Below are 25,873 nucleotides of genomic sequence, written 5' to 3'. Positions count from 1 at the left end.
TTCCCATCCGTAATCCCAACAGGCCTACATCAAGGAGGAAGCCCACGCAGGAGAATGGTTTGGAAGTTTAAGGTCCAGGTAACCTGAAGTACACAGCACAGCCCCAGCCACAACGGAAGAAAGACCCCACCTCAAGAAGGTGGGGAGCAAGAACTGTATCCTCAAAGTTATCTTCTGACCTCCACATACACACCATGTCATGAGTGTGCCCAAACCATACACACACACATGCACACACACGCACACTCACACACACACACATGCATGTACACACAATAAATAGATACATAAACTAAAACGCCCGTGATGCTGAGGCTCAGAGCTAGCTCAGGTGGTAGGGTGCTTGCTGGGCATATAGGAAGCCCTAATTGGTACCTCATCGGCAGGATCTGAAGGTCCAGGTCTTCCATAGTTACAGAGAGTTCAGGCCAGCCTGGCACGTGAGACCCTACTACCTCTCCCTCCTCAGAAGATTAACATTTAATGTACAGCACAGGGCATGCATTGTTTTATTGGCAGGAGAAGCTCCACCCGCAAGGCCCGATGCCAAGGAGAGAAACATATCATTTTTACATAATGGTAGCATTTTAGCAGAAACATAGGTGTGCCAAATGAAAATGGTAAGGGGAATTTGGGCTATTTTAAATTGATATTTCTGTTTGCAGCTTAATTTGTAATAAAAAGGGGAAATTTAATAAAAAGGAAAATGGCATGGTGCTGAGTGTCTGCAGTTCCACCTCCTCGAGAGGCTGAAGCTGGAGAATCGTGGGTTCTAATACAGTTCAGTCTTTGTAATACAGCAATAGTGTGTGTCAAAATAAGTTAAAAATAGTAGGGTGGGATGATGCTCAATAGGTTAAGGACTGCTGTGAAAGAGAGTTCAAATCCCCAAAATCCGTGTAAAAGCCAGGTGTGGTGGCGCATGCCTGGTGGTACACACGCCATGGTGCATGCACCTGTAATCCCTATTCTCCTATAGGAAGACTGAAGATGATGATGGAGAACACGGAAACTTGTACGCTAAGAAGCTCGCAGACCTACTAGCCAATTGTTTTTGCCTGCATGTATGTTGGTGTGAGGGCACCGGATTCCCTGGAACTGGAGTTACAGACAGCTGTGAGCTGCCATGTGTGTGATGGGATTGAACCTAGGTCATCTGGAGGAGAAGTCAGTGCTCTTAACGGCTGAACCATCTCTCCAGCCCCCTCCCTTCCTCAATTGTATGAAGCAGTGACCAGAAACTGTCTCAAACAAGGTAAGTAGTGACACTAATGTTGATCTCTGACCTCCACATGAGCAATATGGCATGTGCACCCCAAGGATAAACACACACACACACACACACACACACACACACACACGTTATAGTGTGGCTCTTTCCTCTGGGTTTCACAGGTCTTCCCATAGTCATCTTGCTGTAGAGAACAACCTGGCAGCCACAGTGTGCCTGTGGAGGACAGAAGACAGACAACCAATGGGACTGTCTCAGGGATCAAACTCAGGTTGTCTGTCAGGATTGAAGGCAAGAACCTTAACCATCTCTCTAGCCCCATAAATACTGTCCCCTGGCAAACTATTTGGAGTTGGGGCTCTGCTATGCACAGTGGAACCCAAGCAACTTCTTCCTGGTTTGAAGGAAAGGTCTCAGAAAAAAAGTTCCTCCATCCCCTTTCCCATCTTCTACCGCATGCCCTCCTGCGGCCTCTGGTCTAGAACTGCCTCTACTGTAGCAATAAAAAGTCTTTCCTAACGGACTCCCCAAACAGTGGCAAATGAACTTTCAGTGGCCATATGAGAAATTCTGTCTGTAATTAAGTTCTTTCTTACAGTTCTCCTACTGTGTCCAAAGAGGAGAAACAACCACAACACCTTGCTCCCCACCTAGCGTTCCCACACTCAACTCTTTCAAATGCCGAGTCACAGTTGGGACATCCCGGAAACCACACGTATCTCTATTTGCTAACACTGTGTAAAGAAAAACAAATTTGTTCTTTGGGAAGCTTTCATTTATTGATTTTAATTTTACATAGTATCCTCTACTTATTTCTTTGTCTTTACTAACACTTTCTTTCCTTTTTGTCAGTTTTTAGGAGTGTGTGTGTGTGTGTGTGTGTGTGTGTGTGTGAGGGAGCCAGCCAAGGACCTTGCGCGTGCGAGACAAGAGTTCTGCCATCAATCTACAGTTTCNCCAGAACCACACAGGTCACGCCTCCTGCATACCCTCTTTAACCCACTCTGCAGGTGGAGATGGAAGATCCTGGGGTTTGATACTTTCCAGCCAAGCAGAGAAAATACAAGCCTTGGGTTTAGGGAGAGACCCTGCCTCAAAGAACTATACACAAACACTTATGTACACATACACACATGTATTTATGCATTTTTTTGTTATGTATACAATATTCTGTCTGTGTGTATGTCTGCAGGCCAGAAGAGGGCACCAGACCTCATTACAGATGGTTGTGAGCCACCACGTGGTTGCCGGGAATTGAACTCAGGACCTTTGGAAGAGCAGGCAATGCTCTTAACCACTGAGCCATCTCTCCGGCCCCTTTGTTTTTGTTTTTGTTTTTAACTGCACCAGAACTATGAAATCAGGGCGACACCTAGTGGCGCCTCCGGGTCACTAATCATTAAAGTCATAGATAAGACGTTGAAGTATAGTTTGGAAAGATTATTTAGATGTAGTCTCTGAACAATCTAAAACAAAACCCACCTTATTTGAGAGTTGATATATTTCTCAGAGACGAATATCTCAATATTTCATAGGCAAAAGAGTCACTTCGTCATGCCTCTTAAGATGATAACTTTGGAGCTGACATCTCTTTGTTCTGAAGGCCAGGGAGTTCTCTACATGTTGCCCTAAAAAGAGGTCACTTGGAACAGGCGTAAAGGTACGACAGTTAGTTTATGGCAATAGGATCTCAATGCTAGAACTTTCCCTGAAGTAAGAACTTTATAGAATGTTATATTGAATACTTCCTCATAGCTGGGGTGCAATGAGAATGAGGAAGGGGGAGTTGAGGAGGCAATGTACAGCATCTGCTCCGTGAGCTACAGCCATGCCTGTTACAAGATGATACAGCACATCCATCCAAATCTATTGGAAATGATCAAAGGTGATCGTAACTGAGACAACATCTGCCACAGCTCATAGATGGCACACTGCAAGCAGATGCAGTTTATTCGAAGGAAAGTTTGCCTCAATAATGTTAGTTTTCTTAAAAAGTCAGCTGAGCATAGTGGAGCCCACCTGCCATCCCAGCATTCAGTCAGAAGCAGGAGTATTGCCCAGGCAAGGCCAGCTGGGCTGCATATGGCATTCCAGAGGAGTTGGGGCTATGCAGGGAGACTCTTGTCTCAGCAAACAAACAAACAAACAAACAAACAAAAAACCAGACAGGCAAACACATATACTTCCTATTCAAGCATTTCAAGAATTCTAGAAACAAATGAGTAACTAAAATGCAATATATACATATGATGAAATGTTAGTTAGTCTTAAAAAACAGAATGAAATTCTCAGGTATGGTGGTACATACCTGTAATCCTAGCACTTGGGAAGTGGAGGTAGGAGGATCAGGAATTCAAGGTCTTCCTTGACCCCATATTGAGATTGATGTCAGCCTGGGCTACACAAGACAACATCTCAAAACAAAACAAAATGAAAGAGGAATGAGGTGTGTGTTTAGGTGTGTGTGTGTGTGTGTGTGTGTGTGTATGTGTGTGTGTAGAAATAAACCTTTAAAATACATTAAGTAAGCCAGACACATAAAAGCAAACACTGGGAGCTGCAGAGTTGGCTCACTGGTTAAGAATGCTTACTGCTTTTCCAGAGGACTCAGGTTCCATTCCCAGCACTCATGTGGTGGCTCACAACCATCTGTAACTCCAGTTTCAGGAGATTCAATGCCTTTTTCTGGCCCCCAAGGGCACCAGGCACACATGCAGTACACATACATATGTGTAGGAAAAACACTCACACAAATAAACTAAATAAACCCCCAAACCCGCTATGCATTTACACATATGTGCAATGCCTACAGTAGATAAGGTCATACACATAGAAAACAGAATGGTGGTTGCTGGGGTCAGAGGAAGAGGGATGAGAAACTGGTGTGTAATAAGCATTGAGTTTCAGTCAGGGAAGAAAACAAAGCTTTGGAGATGAAGGGTGATGATGGTTGCGTGCAACAATATGTTTAAAAAGAAAAACAAGAATAAAAAGCAAAAAAGAACTAATTCCACTTGTACTTAAAAATGCCTAAAATGGGGCCATGGGGCGGGTGAGATGGCTCAATGGTAAAGGTGCTTGTAGCCAAGTTTGAGGGAGGAATTAGCTTCAATCCCAGGGACACACATGGTGGAAGGCAAGGACCAACACCTGCAAGATGTCTTCTGACCTCCACGCATGCTCCCCACAAACAAAAAGAAATGCAGTTCTAAAAAGGTTAAAATATCGTTTTATGTATACTTTAACATGACACAGTTGTTTAGAATAGTATTTTTTAAAGTACTTTTAAAAGATAACATTGTTGGGGGTGGGATATATATCTACATGCATACACACACACACACACATACACACACACATGGTCCAGCATTTCCCTAGAGGCCTAGGATTTGACAAATACATAGAAGTGGGGCTGCCGAGACAGCTCAGTGGTTAAGAGCACTTGATGCAGAGGGCTGGGATTTGATTCCCAGCACTCACATGACAGTTCACATCTGTCTGTGCCTCCAGCCTCAAGAGATTCTGCATCCTCTTTTGGCCTCCTCGGGCACTGCACAGATATGATGCACATGTAGGCCAAAGCCCATACACATAAAATTTAAAAAACTGAAAGCCAAAAAAGAAGCACAAGCTACTTCATCATGTAACCATGGCACCTGTCGATGTTTGCGCAATGAATGAATGATTCCCTAAGGAACCCTGGACCCTTCATCTTTACACTCTTTGTTTTAAAAAGGCAGAAGCTATTGTTGGTTTTTTTTTCAGGGCTTTAAAAAAATACCATAAAGTGGGACTGGAAGTTGGCTCAGTAAATTGACAGCCACGTGAGCACGAGGATCCGAGTTCAGGTCCCCAACGCACATTTTTAAAAGCTGGGAAGGCAGAGACAGAAAGCTCCCTGTGCCTTGCTGGTGGGTCTAGCCAACTGGTGAGCTCCAGACTCAGAAGGAGACCCTATCTCATAAACTAAGGTGGGGTCTGCAAGATGGCTCAGATGGTGAGGGGCTTGCCTGGCAAGCTTGATGACCTGAGTTTGATTTCCAGAACCGATGTAAAAAGGAAGGAGGACACAAATCTCCAGTTGTCCTCTGACCTCCACATGTGTGCTATAGCATGAGTCGCCCCCCAGGTCTCTCACACACACATGTACACACACACACATGCACACATATGTACAAACAAGTAAATAAATATTTAAAAACTACGGGAGAGTAATAGAGGAAGACGTCCCATACAGACCTCTGAACTCCACTTGTACCCTCATTATATTAGTTTGGGTTCTGTAGAGCAGTGGTTCTCACTCTGTGGATAGCGATCCCTTTTCACAGAAATTGACCTTTTCACAGGGGTCACCTAAGACTATCAGGAAACACAGATATTTACATTATGATTCATAACAGTAGCAAAATTACAGTTATAAAGTAGCAATGAAAATAATTTTATGGTTGGGGTCACCACGACACAAGGAGCTGTCTTAAAGGGTCTCAGCATTAGGAAGTTTGAGAACCATTGCTCTGAGGAGCAGAGCCCACAGGGTATATATGTATTTGAGAGAGGCTATATTAGATTGGCTTTCACAATAAGGTCTGCATCACACCGGAGAGCTGAGAACCCAGTAGCTTTACAGGGCAAGAGAATGGGCGTCTTAGCAATCCCAGTCTGGCACAGGAGGTCTGGGAGTCCCAGTCTTCAGTCCAGACTGGAAGGCTGAAGAAACTGGGTTCTGGTGGCAGCAAAGGATGATGGCAGCAACAAGGAACTCACCTGCAGAAAAGTTTCCCCTTCCACTCTTATCTGGGTTGGATCCCACATTGAAGGTGAGTCTTCCCGCTTCAAATAACCTGATCAAGACTTCAAAAAAAAAAAAAAAAAAAAAAAAAAAAAAAAAAAAAGAAAAAAGAAAAGAAAAATTAGTTTATTTGGAGTAAAAACAAAAATGAGACAAGTTTAAAAATGTACTAGGCAATTAAAATATTTTTATGCCGTAAGAACACAGTTATATGTTGATAGAATTAAAAAGATTAAAAAGAAGCTAACTGGAAATTGTATTTGGTCTAGTCACAGAGCCTAGAAATATGTATGATTTAATTTCCTGTTTATGTGGGCCGGACAGATGGCTCAACACTTAAAAGCACTGCCTGCTCTTCCAAGGGTCCTAAGTTCAATTCCCAGCAACCACATGGTAGCCCACAACCATCTCTAATGAGATGTGGTGCCCTCTTGAGGAAGAGATCTGGTTAGGGGTCCTCACCAACTTAGACCATGAAACCCAGTTTGGACGAGTTCAACAGAACTGCCCTATATGGGCTGCCCATGCGCGCCTGCTGCAGCATTGCAGGGCATAAATTTCTTTCTTTTTTCCTATTTATGTAGTTGGTACTTTAATCCTATGTCTCTGGGACAGTAAACGCGAAAACTGAAGGTATAATAATAAAAAAAGTCTTTAATGGTGAGTCATAAAGTGTTACAGTCTGCAACAGAACTACACAAAGTACTGAGTGTGGCTATTGATATGCATAGTCAATTTATACATTTTGTTGTAGTCTGCTTAACGTTGACAGTTAACAGAATTCAACATCGCAAAGCCGGAGTTGACCAGTGCACGCCGTTATAGCAGAAGCTAAGACAGAAGGATCCCAAGTTTGTGACCAGTCTCTGTCTTCAAAACACCAACAAAAACCCCTCCAGGTTGTATCTCGCAGACTCCCGCCTCTCTGGAACCCTACATTGGAATGCTAATTCGAGCAGCACGCAAGAGTCGAGCGTGCAATCTCAAGCTGATAAATTCCATGTTAAGAATTAACGACAGAGTAACCGAAGCACGGCGGAGGAAACAGCTCTCCGGAGGCAGAAGGGTCAGCTACCCTGAGAATACGTCTAAACCTGGAGGAACATTCCAGAAGGAGGCACAGCATAAAAGCACAGGCTAAGCACAGGCGAGGTGCAAAATTCGAGTTACTCTGTTAGTTTGAACAGAGCGGGTAAGGGAACAGGCTGCAAGGGTGAGTGCCGGTGTCAGCCTGCCCCTTCCTCGGCGCGCAGGTCATGGGGAGGATTTGTGCCCATTGCTATCTGGGAGGATCTTTGCGGCGGCCTCAGTGAGAGAGACAAGAGTGAGGCGAGGAGGCCGGTAGCTGGGTAGTAGGAAAAGTGATGAAGAGTCGCCTGCCTGGCCTGCCAGGTTGCCTCGGCGACGGCGTGGGAGCGGGAGAGTGCAGGATGTCCGGGGGCGTGATCTCGCATACCGCCCCGCCCCTCCCTCGTGCCTCATCCTTCCCGCCCTCCTCCTTCTGCCCCGCCCTCCTCTTCACGCCCCGCCCTCCTCGTACTTCATCCTCCCCGCCCCCTTCTTCACGCCCCGCCCTCCTCCTCGCGCCCCGCCCCTTCTCTCGGTGGCTTCCCCGCCACCAACCGTCAGACCCCCTCGCGCAGCTGGCGGCGGCGGGAGCGAGCGTAGCGAGGCCTTGCCGTGGTGGGTCGGGCGCCACGGAGGGGCAGCAGCGCGGGCCGCGGCCTCGGGGCGCAGTGGGAGCTGGCGGGTCCCGGGGTCGCGCAGGTGCGGCCGCCGCCCTCACGGACGTGCGGCCGGTCTCTTAGGACGAGGTGGAGGTAGCAGGTGTGAGGATGGGAGGCGTCCCAGGGGGCAGGGCTGGGTTGTTCCCCGGAGGATCTGGGAGCAACTCCTGTTGCTTCTGGAACCTTCCATGGCTTTGTGTTCCCACGTGGTACTGGCCCAATAACTTTGTCCAGTTGTTTTAGGAGAGTTCAAGTTCGCCAGCGACCGGGGCAGGAAAAGTGGGTCTTCGTGACTGCGGGGCCTCGGACTGTCACTAGTCTGTCTTCCCACATGGGACTGTTAATGGCTGTGTGACTTGAGCCCTCTTGGTAATCTATCGGGTCCCAGCTTTTCCCCACCGGCAACAGCCATCCTTCCCCACAACCCTGGCAGAGGTTCCCACTCCAGCGGTCCTAGACGTTGTTCTGTTAAATGTCATGCCGGCTTTAGATCGTGGGAATGTAGAAGACAAGTGATGTTGGGCTGTTTTGACTGAAAACTATTTTCCACGTAAGAAAAGAAAAAGTCCAGAGCTTTGACTCTTTGTAGAGGTGAATTAGGACTGCTCGTGTGTGTTTGTGTGTGTGTGTGTGTGTGTGTGTGTGTACGTATGGTCTGTGAGAGGGGGAAGCTGTGGCAGATCTGAAACCCACCTCTGCGCCACAATTGTTAATTTTTAAAGATGTGTTTTTATTTTATATATATTAGTGTTTTGCCTGCCTGTGTGTAAGTGCACCGTGTGAGTGTCTGGTGCCTGTGGAGGCCAGAAGGGATTGTGGGATTAGAGAAGGTTTTGAGCAGCCATGTTGGTACTGGGAACTGAACACTGGTCCACTGCAACAGCAGCAGGTGCTCTTAAGGCTCGGCACACCTAAGATCTAGTACAAACACTTCTGCATCACTTAAAATTATGCATACGTTCACACTGAAAAGAGCCTTAAAGTTGTGACAAAGGCAGTCATGATTTGGAATGTTTAAGAAAAAGACTTGGAAATTGCCCACATACAAAGAACTTTAGAAGATAGTTTGTAGACATTAGTAGAGTTGAGTTCAAGGGCTTAGAGGCATCTTCTGACTTATTTATTCTTCCTCCTTGAACCCCAAAAGGCTCTGGAGGACGGGCAACCCCTGTCTTAGAGTGAACAGTCCTTATCTTGACTTCTTTCCTTAGGACTATCTTCTAAAGTTCTTTGTAGGTGTGCCAGAACACGCCAAGATCTCACCTCTGCATTTCATGTAGCTCTGCGGCAGGGAGCCTGTCTTAAATGTATTATGCCCTGTATTTGATTCCCCAGTGTCTCCCACACACTCTCATCACACACACACATATTCTCATACACACTCACACATACACACTCTCTCTCACACAGACACATACTCAAACACACACTCTCTTTCTGTCTCTAACACACACATTCTCATACACACACACATACACACTCACACACACACATTCTCATACACACACACACATACACACATTCTCATACATACTCACACACACATTCTCATACACACTCACACACACACTCTTTCTGTCTCTAACACACACCCCCACACACAAAACAGACATGTAAGTTCATGTTATGATACCCAAATTATCCAAGTACGGAGCTCAACAATTTTATCATTTCCTGAGGAACAATCCTTCAATTCCAGAAATCCTTAATAATCTTACAAACTTGTGCCTAAAAATAGAGTATCTAAATTTCTATATAAAGTATCACAAAGTGGAGGAACTTGGAATCACTGTTCAAAATGAAGATGTGGACCATTCTAAAATAGTGCAAACTGAATTGCTGGGATTTTTTGTTTTATGCAGAACTCATTATTCTAAGGTTCACAAAATAACTGGCAGTGATGCCAAATAGAGGTACCAAGCGTCTTGACAGGGAAACAGCTGCTATAACTCTTGTTTAAGTAAAAATACCCCACCCCTGTGCTGTGCTCTTACTCTGGCCTGGGGGCTGTGTGGTCCTGGGGTTTAATCCAGGGCCTTGTACTTGCCATGCTGCGCGTTACCCACTGATCTAACCCTTTCCACTCTTTCTAATGGGTGGAGGGCACGGGGGTAATGACCTGTGACCAGCTACATTAAAGCTCACGGAACAGTGCGGTCTCCTCAAACTTAGCGTCATGGCTGTCATTTGATTAAAGTTCTGTCACCTACTAGTTACATTACTGTATTGTCTATAATTACTAGGTGTCTTATATTTGCTGTTTATTTGGTACTGTGCCTTTACTGTTTGTTTTAAAATTATTTTGTCATTTACAAAGGTGTATATACTTGTTTGAGTTTATGTTTATATATATGGTACTCCAATGTTTACCTTGGAGTGTCATGGAATAATTTTCATGTTATTTGTTTGGCAGAGGAGATTTGACCAGTCTGGGCTCAGTGTTTTGGCTTCTGTTGTCTGACGGCAGGAATGCACTGGTCTGATCGTCAGTGTCTGGCTCACCTCTGCTCTTTCCCAGCCAGATGGTGGGGCCTGTCTTGGGAGGGAGAATCCCTCTAATTCTAGACAGTTGAAGGTATTCTGTCTTGAGGGTATTGACAGTGTGGAATACACACATAGTTTTGTTGGTTTTCCATCTTGATTGTGTGCTTGTTTGAGTGAAAATAAGGAGAAATTTGGAATTAGGCCACCATTGTTTTCCAAACTTAGAAGCACCCTCTTGACCAAATACAAAACTGTAAACAATATTTTTTCACAAAAGTTTCTCAGCTTTTATTAATGACATCTAATTTGCTGATTTGAAGCAATGTAATTTTATAAGGGACTTAAAAGGCTACCTGCCCCCAATCAGAGCACTAGTTAACAGAATAACTGAAGTATTACTCTTTATATTTTAGTTTATCTGTAGTAACCCTTTGGAGGCTGGGCATGGTGGAGCACATCTTTAGTCCCAGCACTAATGGAGCAGAAGCAGGCAGATCCTCTGAGGTTCAAGGCCAGCCTGATGTACAGAGCCGAGTTCCAAGCCAGTCAAGGATACCTTGTTTTGTTCAGACAAAACAGAAACACCTTTTGTCTTAAAATCAAGTTTTAGAACAAAATTTGACTTGCATACTCATTTTATTTAGCAGTAAAATTCTTTTATATGCATAAATATTTTTCTGGAGGAGAAATTTCCAGAGCATTAAAAGTCAGTTCCTGTTCACCTCTGAGCTTTTCCACATAACACTGTAACAAAATTGAATATTTTGTATTTCAGAGACAAGAACTGAAGGATCCAAACAGGGAGGCACTCACATTTCAAGATCTCTAAGAAGAGGTAGAAAATAATATGGAATCCAAAGCTTGTGAGTCAAACAATGAAGATCATCTATCAAGTGGCATCACAGCCAATGGAGGTGTGTACCTTCCTAAAGCAGAATGAGGGAAATGAGAAACAACGTGTCTTCATAATAACCATCCCAGGGCCTGGTTTAAGGTGTGCCTTGTTTTTCTACCGTGCTGTTGTCTTCAATTCTCTTTCTGAATTAGAGATTGCCTTGCATTTTTACTGAGCAGATCTGGCTTTAGCATATGTTTCCATTGTCTTTTTGATGCATAAGTTGTTTCTGTGCTGACGTCTTTGAGTGTCAGCATCTCCTGCTGTCCCGCTAGTATCTTCACATCCTTCAGTTTCCTGGTCAAACTCAGCTCATGTCAGATTGCCTCTCCTCCTTGGGCGTATCGTCATTCTCCATCAAGATCCTAGGTGCACAACTTCTTGACCTCTAAAGTTTTTTGGTTTATTTACTTAATTTTTAAGCTTTACTTTATTTTATGTGTATGAGTGTTTTATCTGTAGGTATGTTTGTGAACCATGTGTGTACTTGGTGCCCTCTGAGGTCAGAAGGGCATCAGATCCCCTGGATCTGGAGTTAGAGATGGCTGGGAGTTACCATCTGGGTCCTGGGAATCAAATCTGGGTTGTCTGCAAGAGCAACAATGTGTTATCAGCTGCTGAGTCATCCCTCCAGCCCCATCCCATCCCTCTTCACACATCTTATTAGCAAGTGTTGGGCTTCTGTAACCGATCTCTCACCTCAGCCCTCCTCTGTGTTATTGCTATGGAGCTCCTGTTTTCCTGCCTACTTTCAAGTAGTGGCTACCAACCATGATCCATGTCAATACACCCCACCCAGCCTTTTCAGGTCTAGACATTTAAATGCCTTAGATTCACATTTGCAAATTCTGATGGAGTAGGTTCGGAATGGGGCTTAGGCACAACTGTATTATTATTTTCAAGTTTCTGAAGTGATCCTGATATATTACAAAGATATTTACAACAGCTACTACAGATTCTGACATTTACTTCTAAATTACCGCTCTTCTGTCTGCATGTCCGGCCCACCACTTGCCAGTGTCCTTCTGTCTGTATGTCCAGCCAGTCACTTGCCAGTGTCCTTCCCCTCTATTATTTGCATTCTCACTGGAATGTTCTAAAGCCTATCACTCTAACACCTCAGTTCAGGGGCGAGGCTGCTGGAAGATTGTGCTGTGAATCTCTCCCCAGGCTGCCACTTACCATCACAGTCTCCTATCACAGCAGGGTCCTGATGCCACTAAGGAATATTTCCTGTGGCCAGATCTCTTTCCAGTTCAAAACTATACCATACTAGGTGAGATCCAAACTCCTTGGCATGGCTTCAAGGCCCTCACATCTGTATTCTCATCCTCATCTGTGGCAGCCACTTTTCTTCTGCCTAGCACAGTGCTCTCAAGCCCACTGGCATTTACTACGGTGCTTCCACTCTGGAATGTCCTCTCGTCTTCTACAGACTGGTGCTCACGCATACATACTTCCAGACTTCTCAGGGTCATGTACGTGCTCATCCTCTTCCCCAGCCTGTCCCTGCTTTGTGGCTCTGTCTGTCCTTCTCGGCACTCTTAACTGTCCTTTCACTTGCCTCTTTTGACCTTGTGTCCTTTAGGATTTGTTAAAGGAGCCTCCTGCAATAATGTTTGCCACAAACTTGTTTCATGAATAATTAATGAATTCTCTACTGTTTAGGTTCTTCAAGTCCATTTTTTGTGTCATCTGTTCGTGGTACAGTAACTGAAAATGCATCTTCAACTGGGACTTTAACACAAATGCCTTTTTTCCCTAAATATGAAGTGGAACTCGATTCTCATAGGAAGGTCATCCCTTACCCTGGGAAAGAACACATCGAACGTGTTTTGGAAGAATATTCACATCAAGTTAAAGATTTGCAGAAAAGACTCAGTGAAGTGAGTTGCATTCCTTGCTAGCAGCTGGTACCATTAGGCCAAGGAGACATGTTGTCTTGAAATCAAATGTAACTCTCCTGAAAGAAAGCATTAGCTCAACAGAAAGAGACTTCTGTTTCTGTTGAGCTAATGAGAAGTTTACATACCATTTTCTTTCTGGTAATTATGTCTCAGTCTCATGATATAATTTTTCAGTGCTTCAAAATGTTATAGTTAATGACATTCATATGCTACTAATAATTGGTTTAGGCCTGCTGACCTACTATTATGACACCTGGATTTTTTTTTTTTTGCAAACAGTGGTAGAAAGTAGGATTTTACAAACACATACACACAGAGAATGGTTAAATAGAATTTAGAAGGGTTGCTAAAATGTCAAGTGGACCTCATATAAAATCAAACTGGGTATTGAGTTCCAGTGGTTTACTTTCTAAAAGTCAGACTTCTTACCACCGTACACAAGAGCTTCATGCTGTCCTTGTTCAGTACCCATTCTCTGTGTGTAACCTCTGTCCCAGCAGAACTAAACCACCTGATCATCCTGGGTGGACCTTGTCATTCTAGAGTTCCATGCATCTCTCCGTGACTGCTGCAAGACTCTTACTATCTTCATACCTTCCCTTCTCTAAAGCCTTCCATCTAGACAGTACTGAGGGTGTTCTCTGTGCAAGTATTGTTTGTACTCTTTTGTACACCCTACTGTATCCATCAGTATGTTATTCTGCCTCATCAGACAGACAAAGACTTTAGGAGATGAACCTTAAATGTAAAAAAATTATATATCATTGCATTATCCACATGGCATACAAAGATAAATAAGCCACAACTCTCAAAGGAGTTCATAGTTTCAGAGATGAACTGGTCATATAAACAAGTAGTGCTGTGACCTTGTGATAATACAACAACAAGACATAATAGAGACAGAGGACGTAGTAGTAGAGAAAGAAACAGAAATTGAGCCAGCAAGACAGCTTGGTGGGTAGAGGTGCTAATGCCCAAGCCTGACAGCCTGAGGATCCTACAAGGTGTCAGGAGAGAGTAGATTCCCAAGAGATGTCCTTCCACATGTGGGGGGTGAGGGGCGAGAGAGCGCCTTAATTTATTTTCTATGTCTGATTTATTCCTGTTAACTCCTGGTAGAGTATGTTGCACTTGTTTCGTTATTGTATTCCTATGTAGCAGAAATGTGCTAGGTACCAGATATAAAGAGATGGAAAAGACACGATCCCTTCCTTGTAGTCCTGTGACTGAGATATTACAGAAGGAAATAATCTTGTCAGAGTTGTGCTGCAGGTGGGTTCACTGGTGATGCTGAAGCCATATGGAGCTTGGCATTCCTTTCCTAACCTCACTTTGCAGCCTCTGACAGTACTGTCTCTAACCCTCTGATAGTGCTAGCCATTAGCCTAGTGCAATGGTCCTCAACCTTACCAATGCTGTGACCCTTTAATACAGTACCTCGTGTTGTGGTGACCTCACTCTACTGCTAGCTGCTGCTGCTTCCTCCCTTCTTCATCCCCCTTTCTCTCCCTCCCTTTATCTTTCTGCCTTCCATTCTTTATTCTTCTTCCTTAAATAGGGTCTCATTGTAGCCCAGGCTTGCCTTAAACTTGGCCTCCCCTGCCTCTCTTCCCAACCTTTAGGAATTTAGGCATGTGCCTCTGGCCAGCCTTAGCATCCTGTTCTCATTTCTGTTTTGTTTGTTTGTTTTTAAAGTTATTGAAGTTTTTCAAGACAAGATTTCTCTGTGTAGCCCTGACTATCCTGGAACTCACTGTGTAGATCAGTCTAGTCTTGAACTCAGAGATCTTCCTGCCTCTACCTCCTGAGCACTGCAATTAAAAGCACGTACCACCACCACCCAACTTCCTATCCCTAATGGTTGTGATCTTTGTATACAGTACTAGACCTCTGTAAGCACAGGGTCAGTATTAGGTTAGAGTGAAATCTTATATAATCTTTGTTTTCTCCAGATTTTTTTTTTGGTCTTCCTGTTTGCTTAATTTTAGTCTCTAGTTTTGTATTTTAGAATCTTCTCATTTTCAGTGTTTTTATTTTCTGTTAGAACTCAAAGATGAGGCAATAAAAGCTGTTCATCCTACACTGGTCACCAACTGTTAGCTGGGAGATGCTTCAGTGCCTGGCTTTGGAAATCTCTGCATTTTCCTGTAGTTGAACACCTTCAGAGTTTTATTTTTAATTAAAGTTTATTTTTATTTTATACTTATAAATGTTTTGCCTGCATGTATGTATGTGCACCATGTGTGTGCAGTGCTCACAGAGACCAAAAGGGGGCATCAGATTCCCTGAAACTGAAGTTAAAGATAGTTGTCAGCTGCCATGTGACTGCCGGGACTCAAACCCTGGACCTCTGCAAGAGCAGCCAGTGCTCTTAACCACAGAGCTTTCTCTCCAGTTCACCCTTATAGTCTTAGATAGCAGTAGCTGTTGCCAAGGATTTAGGTAGAGTGAAGACAAAGTTTGACTTTTCTGTATACGTAATTTCAACCAGTTTTCCACTTTTAAGGGACAAAACATTTTCCCATTTTCACTTTGACTGGAATATTTATTTCAGAAAATGGACTAAGGCTAAGCCAGGGAACCTTGCTGGTGTAGTCTAGTTATCTAGGTGAGAAATGATTCACTGGGCTCCGAACTTCAGCAGTGAGGGGTTTTTATATACATAACAATAAATGACACATAACCCTTGGGAAATAATTGCCTTCTATAGGAACTATGTTTTGATGGCTTAATATAAATATAGATTAATTTGTGTGAGTTTTTTCCAGAGCAATGAATTACACGAGAAACAGAAGTTTTACTTAAGACAGTCAGTCATTGATTTACAAACCAAACTTCAAGAAATGCAAATGGAGAGAGATGCCATGGCCGACATCAGGTTGGGATTTGTTACCTGAATTCCTCCTCCTCCATCAGTGCTAGAGATTGAACCCAGGGTCTGGGCAGGTTAGGCAAGTGTTCTGCCACTTAGATACGTCCCCAGCCCAGAAACTGTTCTCTAGCGTTATTCTTAGTGCTGGGTGCAGTCCCATATTCAGTACATATAATCTCAGGACTTGGGTGGTTGAGATAGAAAGACTGCTGTGAGTTCAAGGCCAGCCTGGGCTCTGTAATTGAGTTCAAGGCCAGCCTGGAATGTAAAACAAGATTCTGTATCAATTTTTTTACTCCTTGTAGTAAAATTGGGTGAAAGTGAGTTTTATTAATATTGTTTCTTTTCTTTCATTTGTTTCATAGACGAAGGGAGAGTCAGTCCCAGGAGGAGTTAAGAAATCAGCTTCAAAATACAGTTCATGAGCTTGAAGCTGCCAAGTGCCTCAAGGAGGATATGCTGAAAGACAGCAGCACACAGATAGAGCAGCTAAGAAAAATGATGCTTAGCCACGAAGGTGTGCTTCAAGAAATCCGGTCAATATTAGTTGACTTTGAAGAAGCCTCAGGCAAGAAAATATGTGAACACGACAGCATGTCTACCATGCACTTCCGCAGCCTGGGCTCCACTATTAGTAAAATCCTAAGAGAATTAGACACAGAGATCTCTTATCTTAAAGGGAGGATATTTCCAGTAAGTGGTGAGAACACTACTTTATATTATAATGCATTGAGAGATAGCTTATACAATCCTTTAACTAAGCCAGGGTCTCATTTTCTGTTCTCTGAGATGATATACAATGCTCTCTCTTGACAGGAAACTAGCTCTTTTACCTGTACGGCTTGGTGGAAGTATAGCAGAGCACAGTGCTGTGTGACACAGACACAGAACTCATTTTAGTGTTATTTCTACTTATATCTCTTGAAATATTCATTTTACAGAAGCTGCATTTTCTAGGTTTAGAATTACCAGTACCCAAATTAATATCTCTATTTTAAAACCAGGTAGAGGATCAGCTTGAAACACTGAAATCTGAATCACAGAACAAAATAGAGCTATTACTTCAACAACATCAAGATCGGTAGGTGTCTGGTCAAGGCATGGAAATCACAGCGAAACTATCCCACTTATAGTCTCTCTCTCCTGCAGTTCGAAAGTCTACAAACTCTGAGAGAACAAAAACATTTCCTTATCAACCCGTAGCAAACTTAGGTTAATTTTTTTTCTGACAACTGTTGAAGCTATAAGGAAGGCTTCATTCAAGACTGTAGCACTGCAAGTTTCGCTACAGAGAGAAAATAAGCTCAACTCCCAACACAATAAAGACAAGTGGAGATTTCTAACCAAGGGAGAAGGTGCGGGATTGGTGGGTGGAACATTATTCACAGAAGGTTGAAGATTCCCACAAAAGATAGGCCATGGATATAGATTTTTAAGCTGAAGGATAAGCGACTTGACCATCTGTCAAGGATTGATCAGATAGCAAGAATGAGACTATTCTCACTGTGGTTTGCCTGGGCCAAAGACCAACCAGAGTGGCCAAGTCAAGGCCTAGGAAGAACAGCATCATTGGCCTAAGAGTGATCTGTCACATATCTGTTGATTAGCTAATATGAAGCTTGAATAGTCTGTGAGTTAGTGTAAATATTTGTAAGCTTGTATTCATAATGTGTTTTCTTGATAGGACCATCCCCTAGGTCTCCCTGGAGATACCATATGACATATGGTACATACATTATTCATAATACTCAAAGGTGTTTGTTTTCTTTGAGAACAGGGTCTTATTGTTGCCCAGTCTGACCTTGGATTCCTGCAGTCTGGTGATCTTCCTGCTTCAATTTCTCAAGTACAGGACTGGAGGCACATACCACCGTCGCCTTGCTTGGTTCTCAGAGTTTGATACTGAGACTTAGATTCTGAATTCTGAACCCTAGTTGGTTGTAAGAAAAGGCTTCTGGAGTTGTTAGTAAAAGAGTAGAATGGCCAGGTGTGGTGGTGGCACCTTTAGTCCCAGCACTTGGGAGACATGGGCAGGCAGATCTCCGTGACTTTGAGGGTGGCCTGGTCTACATAGCAAGTTCCAGTACACCAGAGCTACATAATAAGAGAGACCCAGTCTCAAAAAGAAACAATTAAAGACAGAAGGAAAAAGGAGTAATGTTTACAAAACCAGGCATGGTGGCTGAGGTCTGTAATCCCAGCACTTAGGGGGCAGTGGCAGGAAGATTGCCTATAAATTCAAGACCAGTGAGGACTGCACAAAAGTCTGTCTCAGACAAACAAGTGGAAGAGTAACATGTAAAACTGAAACAAAATACTTAGCTTGAATGTGTTTTTCAGCATTAACTTTGAGATGAGTTATAGGTAATAATTTCCTGTATCATAACAATCATTACATTCTTTCTGTAGGATTGAGCAGTTGATAAGTGAACATGAAATTGAAATAACAGGACTTACGGAGAAAGCCAGCAGTGCACGAAGCCAAGCCAATAGTATCCAGAGTCAACTGGAAATCATTCAGTATGTGTATACTACTGGTTTGAAACAGATGTCACTTAAAAACTATTATTTTAAGCTGGAGCCCAGCAGTTAAGAGTACTTGCTGCTCTTGCAGAGGACCTGGGTTTGAGTCCCAGTACTTACCTGGAAGCTCACTGCTGTTATCTGTGATTCTGGTTCTTGTGCACACGGGGATGGGGGAGTGAGTGTCTCTGTAGGCTTTGTGGCCAGCAGGAAAACGATCTGGGTGAGGGAAGAATGAAACTAAGCTCAGCCTTGCTTAGGTGCTGAGCCAAACTTCCAGAGTCTGACACTTGGTTTATTTTAGCCATATTTAAGCATGGCACAGTTTTGGAAAAAGTTTTCCAATAGCAGTTAACTCAGTCCCATGAGTATAGCAGAGGTTAAGACATGTTAACATTGAGATCCTTACAAAGTACATCTGGCTTCTTTTACAAGAATGGATATTGTTGACTCAGAGATAGTGGTCAAGATTTAGAGTTTATAGGGAGCTTGACTAAGGTAAACATAATGCCTGTGAATGTTGGGATTGGCCTTGTCCTAAGATAACATAGAAGTCACTTAGGCTGTTATAAAATACAAGTGACATCTCTCATAAGGATGAATTTTAAGACCTGGAAGCAATGGTCAATATTTAGAGGGGGAAAGGTCTGGGATAAGTAAAACATAAATTCTGAGGGATATAGGTGGAGCCTGACTCATCAAACAGCAAAAGATCATCAGGTTGTGGACTGCGTTCTTTCCCAGCATTCCAGGAGAACAGGCAAACGTCTTTGAAGAGACAAGTATGCATGTTTAACTTTTCCTGCCTTTTCCAGTGTTTTATCTGTACATGCGAGAACTTTGCCCTCCACAAGTTCTAGGGGATCCAACACCCTTTTCTGACCCCTGTGGGCACAAGGCATGTTCGTGGTGCACATACATACATGCTGGCAAGACTCATACCTGTAAAATAATAATTTAACAACTATTGTTTTGACTCATATGTTGTCCTAATATCTTTTTGAAATTGCTTGGTAACTGGGTCCATGAGAAAAAGATAAAGCTTTTCCAGCACTTGAACAGAAAGATAAACAGTAATATTTTTGTGTCACCATGTACAAAGCATTATTGCAAGTATTCAGGCTCCTGGGATTCACTGAGTAATTCATTCAAATGATAGTACAAAGAAAATATACCACACAAATATTATGAATACTTGTATATAAATAATTACATGTATATCTCTCTATATAATTGTGTATGCATATATGAACACAATTAGGAAAGATACATATGTTCAAGTATATACATAATATATATGCATATGAAATTTTATAATTTGAAATCATGCTTAAGACTATCATGTGTCAGCTAAATTAAACCTAAATCAAATTAAAGGTTTATTGTATTTGTATAAGTGTATGTGTACCTCTGTGTGCACATACAAGCACCTGTCTGTCATGTGGGGACCAGAAGAGGACATCAGATTCTTTGGAGGTATAGTTCTAGCATTTTCAGAGTGCTCAGTCTGTTATGTAGGTGTTGGAACCATAACTCTGGTCCTCGTGGTTACATAACAAACACTCATAACCACTGAGCCATCTCTCTCTCCTCCAGTACAGACATTTTTAATAATATGCAAAAGTAGAGAGTAGTGTAATGAATACCTACATACATATGTATATCTTCACACACACACACCACCACCACCACCACCACCAGCAGCTTTGACAATTAACATTTGTTTTTGGTGCTAGGAATTGAACAGAATTTGATATATAGCACATATACCTTATACCGCTAAGCTCTGTCCCCAATCCTGAGCTAAAACTTTGAAGAAGCAAGTTTGCAAAAATGAAAAACAATTGCTGATACCATATAAAGTAATTATTGATAGCATCTAAGAGCTATGAGGAGCCCTTGAGGTGTCACTTGTGTTCTTAGTTTGCTATTTGTTTTTATGCCCTTTTCAACCTCCTTAGAGAACAAGCAAGGAACCAAAACTCCATGTATATGCGCCAGCTCAGTGACTTGGAGTCTACTGTTTCTCAGCTGCGTTCTGAACTGAGGGAAGCCAAGAGGATGTATGAAGATAAGGTAAGTTTAGACTTCACTTCCAAGGACTGTTTCACATACTAATCAATAATATAATGTTGATAATTTGAAAAGAATAAAAATAATTTCTAACTAAAAAGAGTACTTTTAAAATCAGTGTAAGTTGGTGTGAAAGCATGCTGTATTATCTATTAAGTTATAAATTATTATTTAGATTGTATCTTTGAATTCATAAAAAAATTGAGAAATATTTTTCAAGTAAATTTCTAAAAAGTAAATTGAGTAGCAGAGAATATAGCTCACTGGAAGAACACTTGTCTAGCATGCCCAAGGCTCTGGATTAATCCTCACTACCACAAAAATAAATTAAAGAATAGGATTCTGTTATTCATTTTCATATAAGTCTTGGCTTTAGCAAATATTCAGTACCAGCTGGTCTGTATATCTACCACCAATGTTTTGGGGACCTACAACTCATCAACTTCTAATCATTTTGTGGCTAGAAAACTAAAATTTAAGATTACCCAAAATAGTTAAAATAAAATTTAAGAACGTGAGTCTTCATCTTTTGGCATATAATTGCTCTTAAAGGCAGGTAATAGGCTGGGTGGTAGTGGCACACATCTTTAATCCCAGCATTCGGGAAACAGAGGCAGCTGGGCCAGCCTGGTCTACAGAGTGAGTTCCAGGACAGCCAGGGCTGTTACACAAAGAAACCTGGTCTTGAAAAACAAAAACAAAAAATTAAAAAAAAATCAGATAATAATATTTTGGAGAGGCAGGGCTGGAGAGTGGCAGCCGCTGAGGACCCAAATTCAATTCCCAGGACCCACAGCAGGTGTTCATAACTGCCCATAGCTCTAGGGACATCTAACATCTCCATGGGCTCCAGCACCCATGCAGACACCCACTCATAGATACACACATACATGTCATTAAAATTTGTTTTAATTAAAAATTTTTGTACTGTTTCTACTTTTTGGTTTTAAATAGCTAAAAAGAAGTTATTTCATATTATTATCAACCATTTGTTCAGAGCTTAAAATGTATTAAATTCAACCATTTGCAATCAGTGAAATTCCTAAACCAAAAACCAAAGCTGCTTTTCAGAGATGACGTTCTTTACTCCCTGAGGAGGTTGCTTGCACTTGCCTCAGGTGCTCTCAGGCTCAGTGCTGTAGTTTGTGGGAGCTTGGAGGATAAATCCATCTCTAGTCCTCCCTTTAGAGAGTCTGGCAGAGGTAACTTAATATAGTTTTGCCATCTTGTTTACTCAGTTTCCCATTCTTAATTATTAGAAGAGGTAGAAGGTGATGCAGGTACTAGACCTTTTGTAAAATGAAAACAGTTCTGTTGGGTGGCAGTAGAAGAAGCCAGTCACTGTGTGGGCAGACTCAAACAAAAAGTAAACATTTATTTACTTTTCCATGGGCAGCAGTTTAATTCCCACTGTCTCCAGTTACCACATGAAGGTGCTATCTTCTTGGCTCAACCATGTGAATTAGATCTCTGCCTTTAACCTTGTAGCGGGAGAAGGAAGATTTGCCATGGCTTTGTTAGAGTCAGCAGAGGAAACTAGCGTGAAACTGTAGAAGGTCAGTAATAGACAGGGTCCTCCACAGCAGTGTCCTTCAACTGTTGTCACTACGTTCAGTTACACACAGTGCTGGAGCAACAGAACAGAATTTATCTCTAGTAAATGTGAGCTGTTTTCTCCTCTTCAGATTTGATTTGAGGATCATTCAACTGATCTTATGAATGACTAAGGGGTTGTAGTTTGAATACCATCCCTCCTTAACCCCTTGTAGAGCTCTTAGCCTTTGGAGCAGCCCAGAGAGGCTCAGCTTTGTGTTCCAGTTTCTTAGGACAGACTTTTCTCTTGATGATAATTGTCCACTTGCTTATGGACAAACCTGTCCACAAAGGATGAGACCTCCCCTACAGATACCAGGGCAGAAGGGTGGTCGTGGCTTCAGTACTGGCTGGGAGCATACTCTTATAATCTGACAAAGTCACATAATTGTATTATGGTCCAATAAAACAGCTGTTATTCATGACTATTTAAGCCATTTTGAAAAGACAAATATTTATTGACATCAGACTCTGAAAAGTCACAGACTACTAAATCCAGCTCAGTTCACCTGTGTTTACTTATATAATTTGAAATTACTATGGCTTTCCATTAGCTTGGAAAAATGATCTCTTCATAAACTTCATCCAGTTTATAAGGAGGACAGCCAGCACATGGGAGGCTGATTTAGGAGGATCACACATTCAAGGCTTGCTTTAGCTACATTGTGAGGCCCTATCTCGAAAAAGGGAAAGGGACATATCAGTCTTGATCTAGACTGTTGAAATGTTGATAAAATATATTATAGTGAACCTAAGAGATGGCTCTAATGATGCTTAACTAGGCTCTCAAGAGGAAGCAGCTCCTGCTGCCTTAGAGAATACATGTTAATGTGGAGTTGAATACACTTCAGCCTGAAGTTTCACTAATACTTGATGTAACTGAGCAACAAAGATTAAGCAAGTTAACAAGGATTTGCTTTGGAGGGATACGGTCTAGTGTGAAATGTCTTGTCAGGGAAAGTTGGCTGCAGGCTTTAAAAGCATATGCTTGCGTGTATTTTGTTTCATTTTCATATATTGTGACTTCACATTGCTAAAAACTTAAAATCCATTTTCATCTTCATTGTTTCAGTGCAGATTTCAGTATATAATGTTCAAAAACCAAAGGGGAGGTCAACAAAGTTAATACCTATTGATTGGGATAGCGTTCAGTTGGGGGAGGGCCTGCTTAGCATACTTAAAGCCCTGTTTCCATCCCAGCACCAGGGTCCTTGTGCACGTGCCTGAAATCCCAGTAATCGGGAAGTAAGGGCAGGGCAACCAGACATTCAAGGTTATCCTTGGCTACATAGTGAGTTTAAGACCAGCTGGGGTACACGAGACATGCCTTAAAAACAAAGATTTTTTTTTTTTCTTTTTGGACTGAATGAAACTTTTCTACCTAGGGTGTGTAAATTCAGAAAAAATCCTTTATGGAGGGCAATTCTTTTCAGGTTAACAAAAAGTATTTCATAATGGTGAAAATAGAAATTCTATTTTAAAGAAAATCTTAGATGTAGCTTTTTCAAGTTGATCAGAGTGTTGAACTATAATGCTGTCTTCTATTCTTTTTTTTCCCTTTTAGGAGAACCTCCAGAATTCCCCTTTACGAATTTGGACCAGTAGAAGCTGTCATTATTGGCTCTGTAGATTTGGCTTTACTCTTAACTTTCGCTTTTTGACAACAAAAATATATCATTATATTGATTCTAAGTTTATTCTATTTTGAAAGTAGCTGGGGCTGGATTTCCTAGTCCGCTGTGAAGATTTAGTAGCACTGACTGAGCTGTCCACTATGCTGGAAGAGCTTGCAAAGGCTTCCCAGAGTTCTGTGCAGCTTCATGCTGAGGCACAGCGCCCTCCTTGGGCCACACCTGTGTCTTTTTGAGCACAGAATCAAAGCAAAAGCACCACCAAAAAAATAAGTAAATAAATAAAGTGCAGATCCAATATGATTTGATACGATTGGCTAATACCCCTAAAATCAGTGAAATTAGACCGAAACCCTTGTACTTGATTTGTTTGGATCCAAACCAAAAGTCTGTCCATGGATGGTGAAAGGGAAACCAGCGCTGCTGTGTGAAAGGAAAAGAGAAAACCTTTACTCTAGTCAGATGTCAGTGCCTCCTGGACATTTCAAAGGCTTTCGTGCAGTGTTCTCTTTTTGTAGCTGTTGGTACCAGCTCAGCTGCTACTTCAGTGGTTTTCCCTTTCACTGTCCATTTCTTTATTTTTGATGGATTGATTCATACAGATGTTTGTACTCTAAAAAGTGAAAGGTAAAAGCAGAGCTATAGCAGCTGAGTCAGTACTGACAACTCCAAAACTAGGTTTCCTGCGGGGTCGGGGGACTTGTGATGTGGGCAGACAGAAACGCTGTGCTCTTCCCTCCCCGCTCCTCTCCTGGTCTCCGTCTCAGATAGTATTGTCCAGTCTGGTACTATGAGAGAGCTGCCTGCTTTTCTTTTGCAGTAAAAGCAGACCTACTTTTAAAGAACATAAACAATAGCTCTTGCTCAAGGATGGAGACGGCTTGTGCCAAGCTAGGAGTAGGAAGTGCTTGTTCCACTCGTGACAATTCAGAATACTTTTAAAATATTACGCCTATAGCAAAATTGAGGCGGGATGCAGGACCTTGACCAGAACCCAGTGCAGCCTAGCCGATCCCGCCAGGCCAGCAGAATTGCTGTGAGCGCAGTAAAACGCTGTGGATCTCATCTCTTGTTTGCTTCACTCCCCAGTGTGCCCACTCAGGCTTTCCCAGTAATGACAGGACTGAAAAGATTACATTAACTGATAATTCATTTTCTCAGAAGGTACTTATATTACAGAGGTTAAATTTTCATGTTTTCTTGATGTGTATGCCTCCAAAGAAGCATAAGAATGAAGGATTTTTTGTTTTCATTTTCTTACTGTTTTTGCTTTTCTTTTATCATTAGTAGTGGTAGTAGTAGTAGCACTAAGGCTCAAGTCTAGCAGGTACTCTTCCACTGAGCTATATCTCCAGTCCAAAAGTACTTCTTAAGCCTGGGATGGCGGTGTAGTGCTGTTGGGTAATCCATTGATTCCTGTGAAATAGTTTTTAATGTGCAATTTACAATCAAATATAATCTATAATCTAGTATTTCATGTGTACTTAATTCTTGTGAGAATGCCTTGTAACATTATCAAATATAATTAGTCAGAGTCTAAAACTTTATATACTTAATTCTTATGAAATAATTTTTAATATATAACATAATTACATAAAGCCAACTTAAACATATATCCAATGTAAATATCTAAATTTATGTCCTCAGCCCTGTAGGCACTGATACTATATTATAGATGAGTGCATAACTGTATGATATTTCTGTATTAGTACTTTCTTAAGTCATTGATGTGTACATGTGAATAGATACAGAAGCCCTACACATTTATGCTTATTATTTGTCAAGAAGATGGTTAAATATGTGTATATGTGTATATATATATAATGTGATTATTGATTATATATTGGTTTAATAAATGAAGAGTTTTAAATGAATGTTGCAAGTAAAAATAAAAAGTTATTAAGAAAACGTTTGTCTTGGTCATATGTTTTCAGTTAAGAAGGTTTGATCACATCTAAACTAAGTTTTAATCTTGACCACACTTTTCAAGCCTATTGATTGTGCCTTAGAAAAAGGAAGGAATGTGCTGCATTTCTGCCAGTATGAAATCTTTTGAATCCTAGAGGTGGATAATAAAATGCCATAGTTATAGGTGGGGTTTCAGTGCGTAACACTAAGTATTAACATGTTCTTATGGCCGGGTGGTGG

General features: G+C 42.0%; 1 protein-coding gene across 4 annotated transcripts in view; it reads left to right on the top strand.

The window, feature by feature from the left end:
• Positions 1-7,609: 7,609 nt before the first annotated feature.
• Positions 7,610-25,873, top strand: part of Ccdc158 (coiled-coil domain containing 158) — a 62,348-nt gene continuing 44,084 nt past the window's right edge. Inside the window, exons 1-8 of one of the 4 annotated variants that reach the window (XM_050149894.1) lie at positions 7,610-7,703; positions 11,007-11,145; positions 12,795-13,012; positions 15,802-15,911; positions 16,271-16,598; positions 16,910-16,986; positions 18,315-18,425; positions 20,390-20,504. In XM_050149894.1, the coding sequence (XP_050005851.1) occupies positions 11,079-11,145; positions 12,795-13,012; positions 15,802-15,911; positions 16,271-16,598; positions 16,910-16,986; positions 18,315-18,425; positions 20,390-20,504 (1,026 nt within the window). In that variant the 5' untranslated portion in view covers positions 7,610-7,703; positions 11,007-11,078. Of the gene's footprint in view, positions 7,848-11,006; positions 11,226-12,794; positions 13,013-15,801; positions 15,912-16,270; positions 16,599-16,909; positions 16,987-18,314; positions 18,426-20,389; positions 20,505-25,873 lie in introns of those variants that run through there. The other 3 variants (XM_050149895.1, XM_050149897.1, XM_050149896.1) reach the window with 3 other exon arrangements.

Source organism: Alexandromys fortis, unplaced genomic scaffold (assembly GCF_014885135.2).
Source record: "Alexandromys fortis isolate MF-2015 unplaced genomic scaffold, M_Fortis_MF-2015_v1.1 scaffold_0, whole genome shotgun sequence".
NCBI lineage: Eukaryota > Metazoa > Chordata > Mammalia > Rodentia > Cricetidae > Alexandromys > Alexandromys fortis.
Note: the sequence above shows the minus strand (reverse complement) of the source record. Positions and strands in the feature narration are given on the sequence as shown.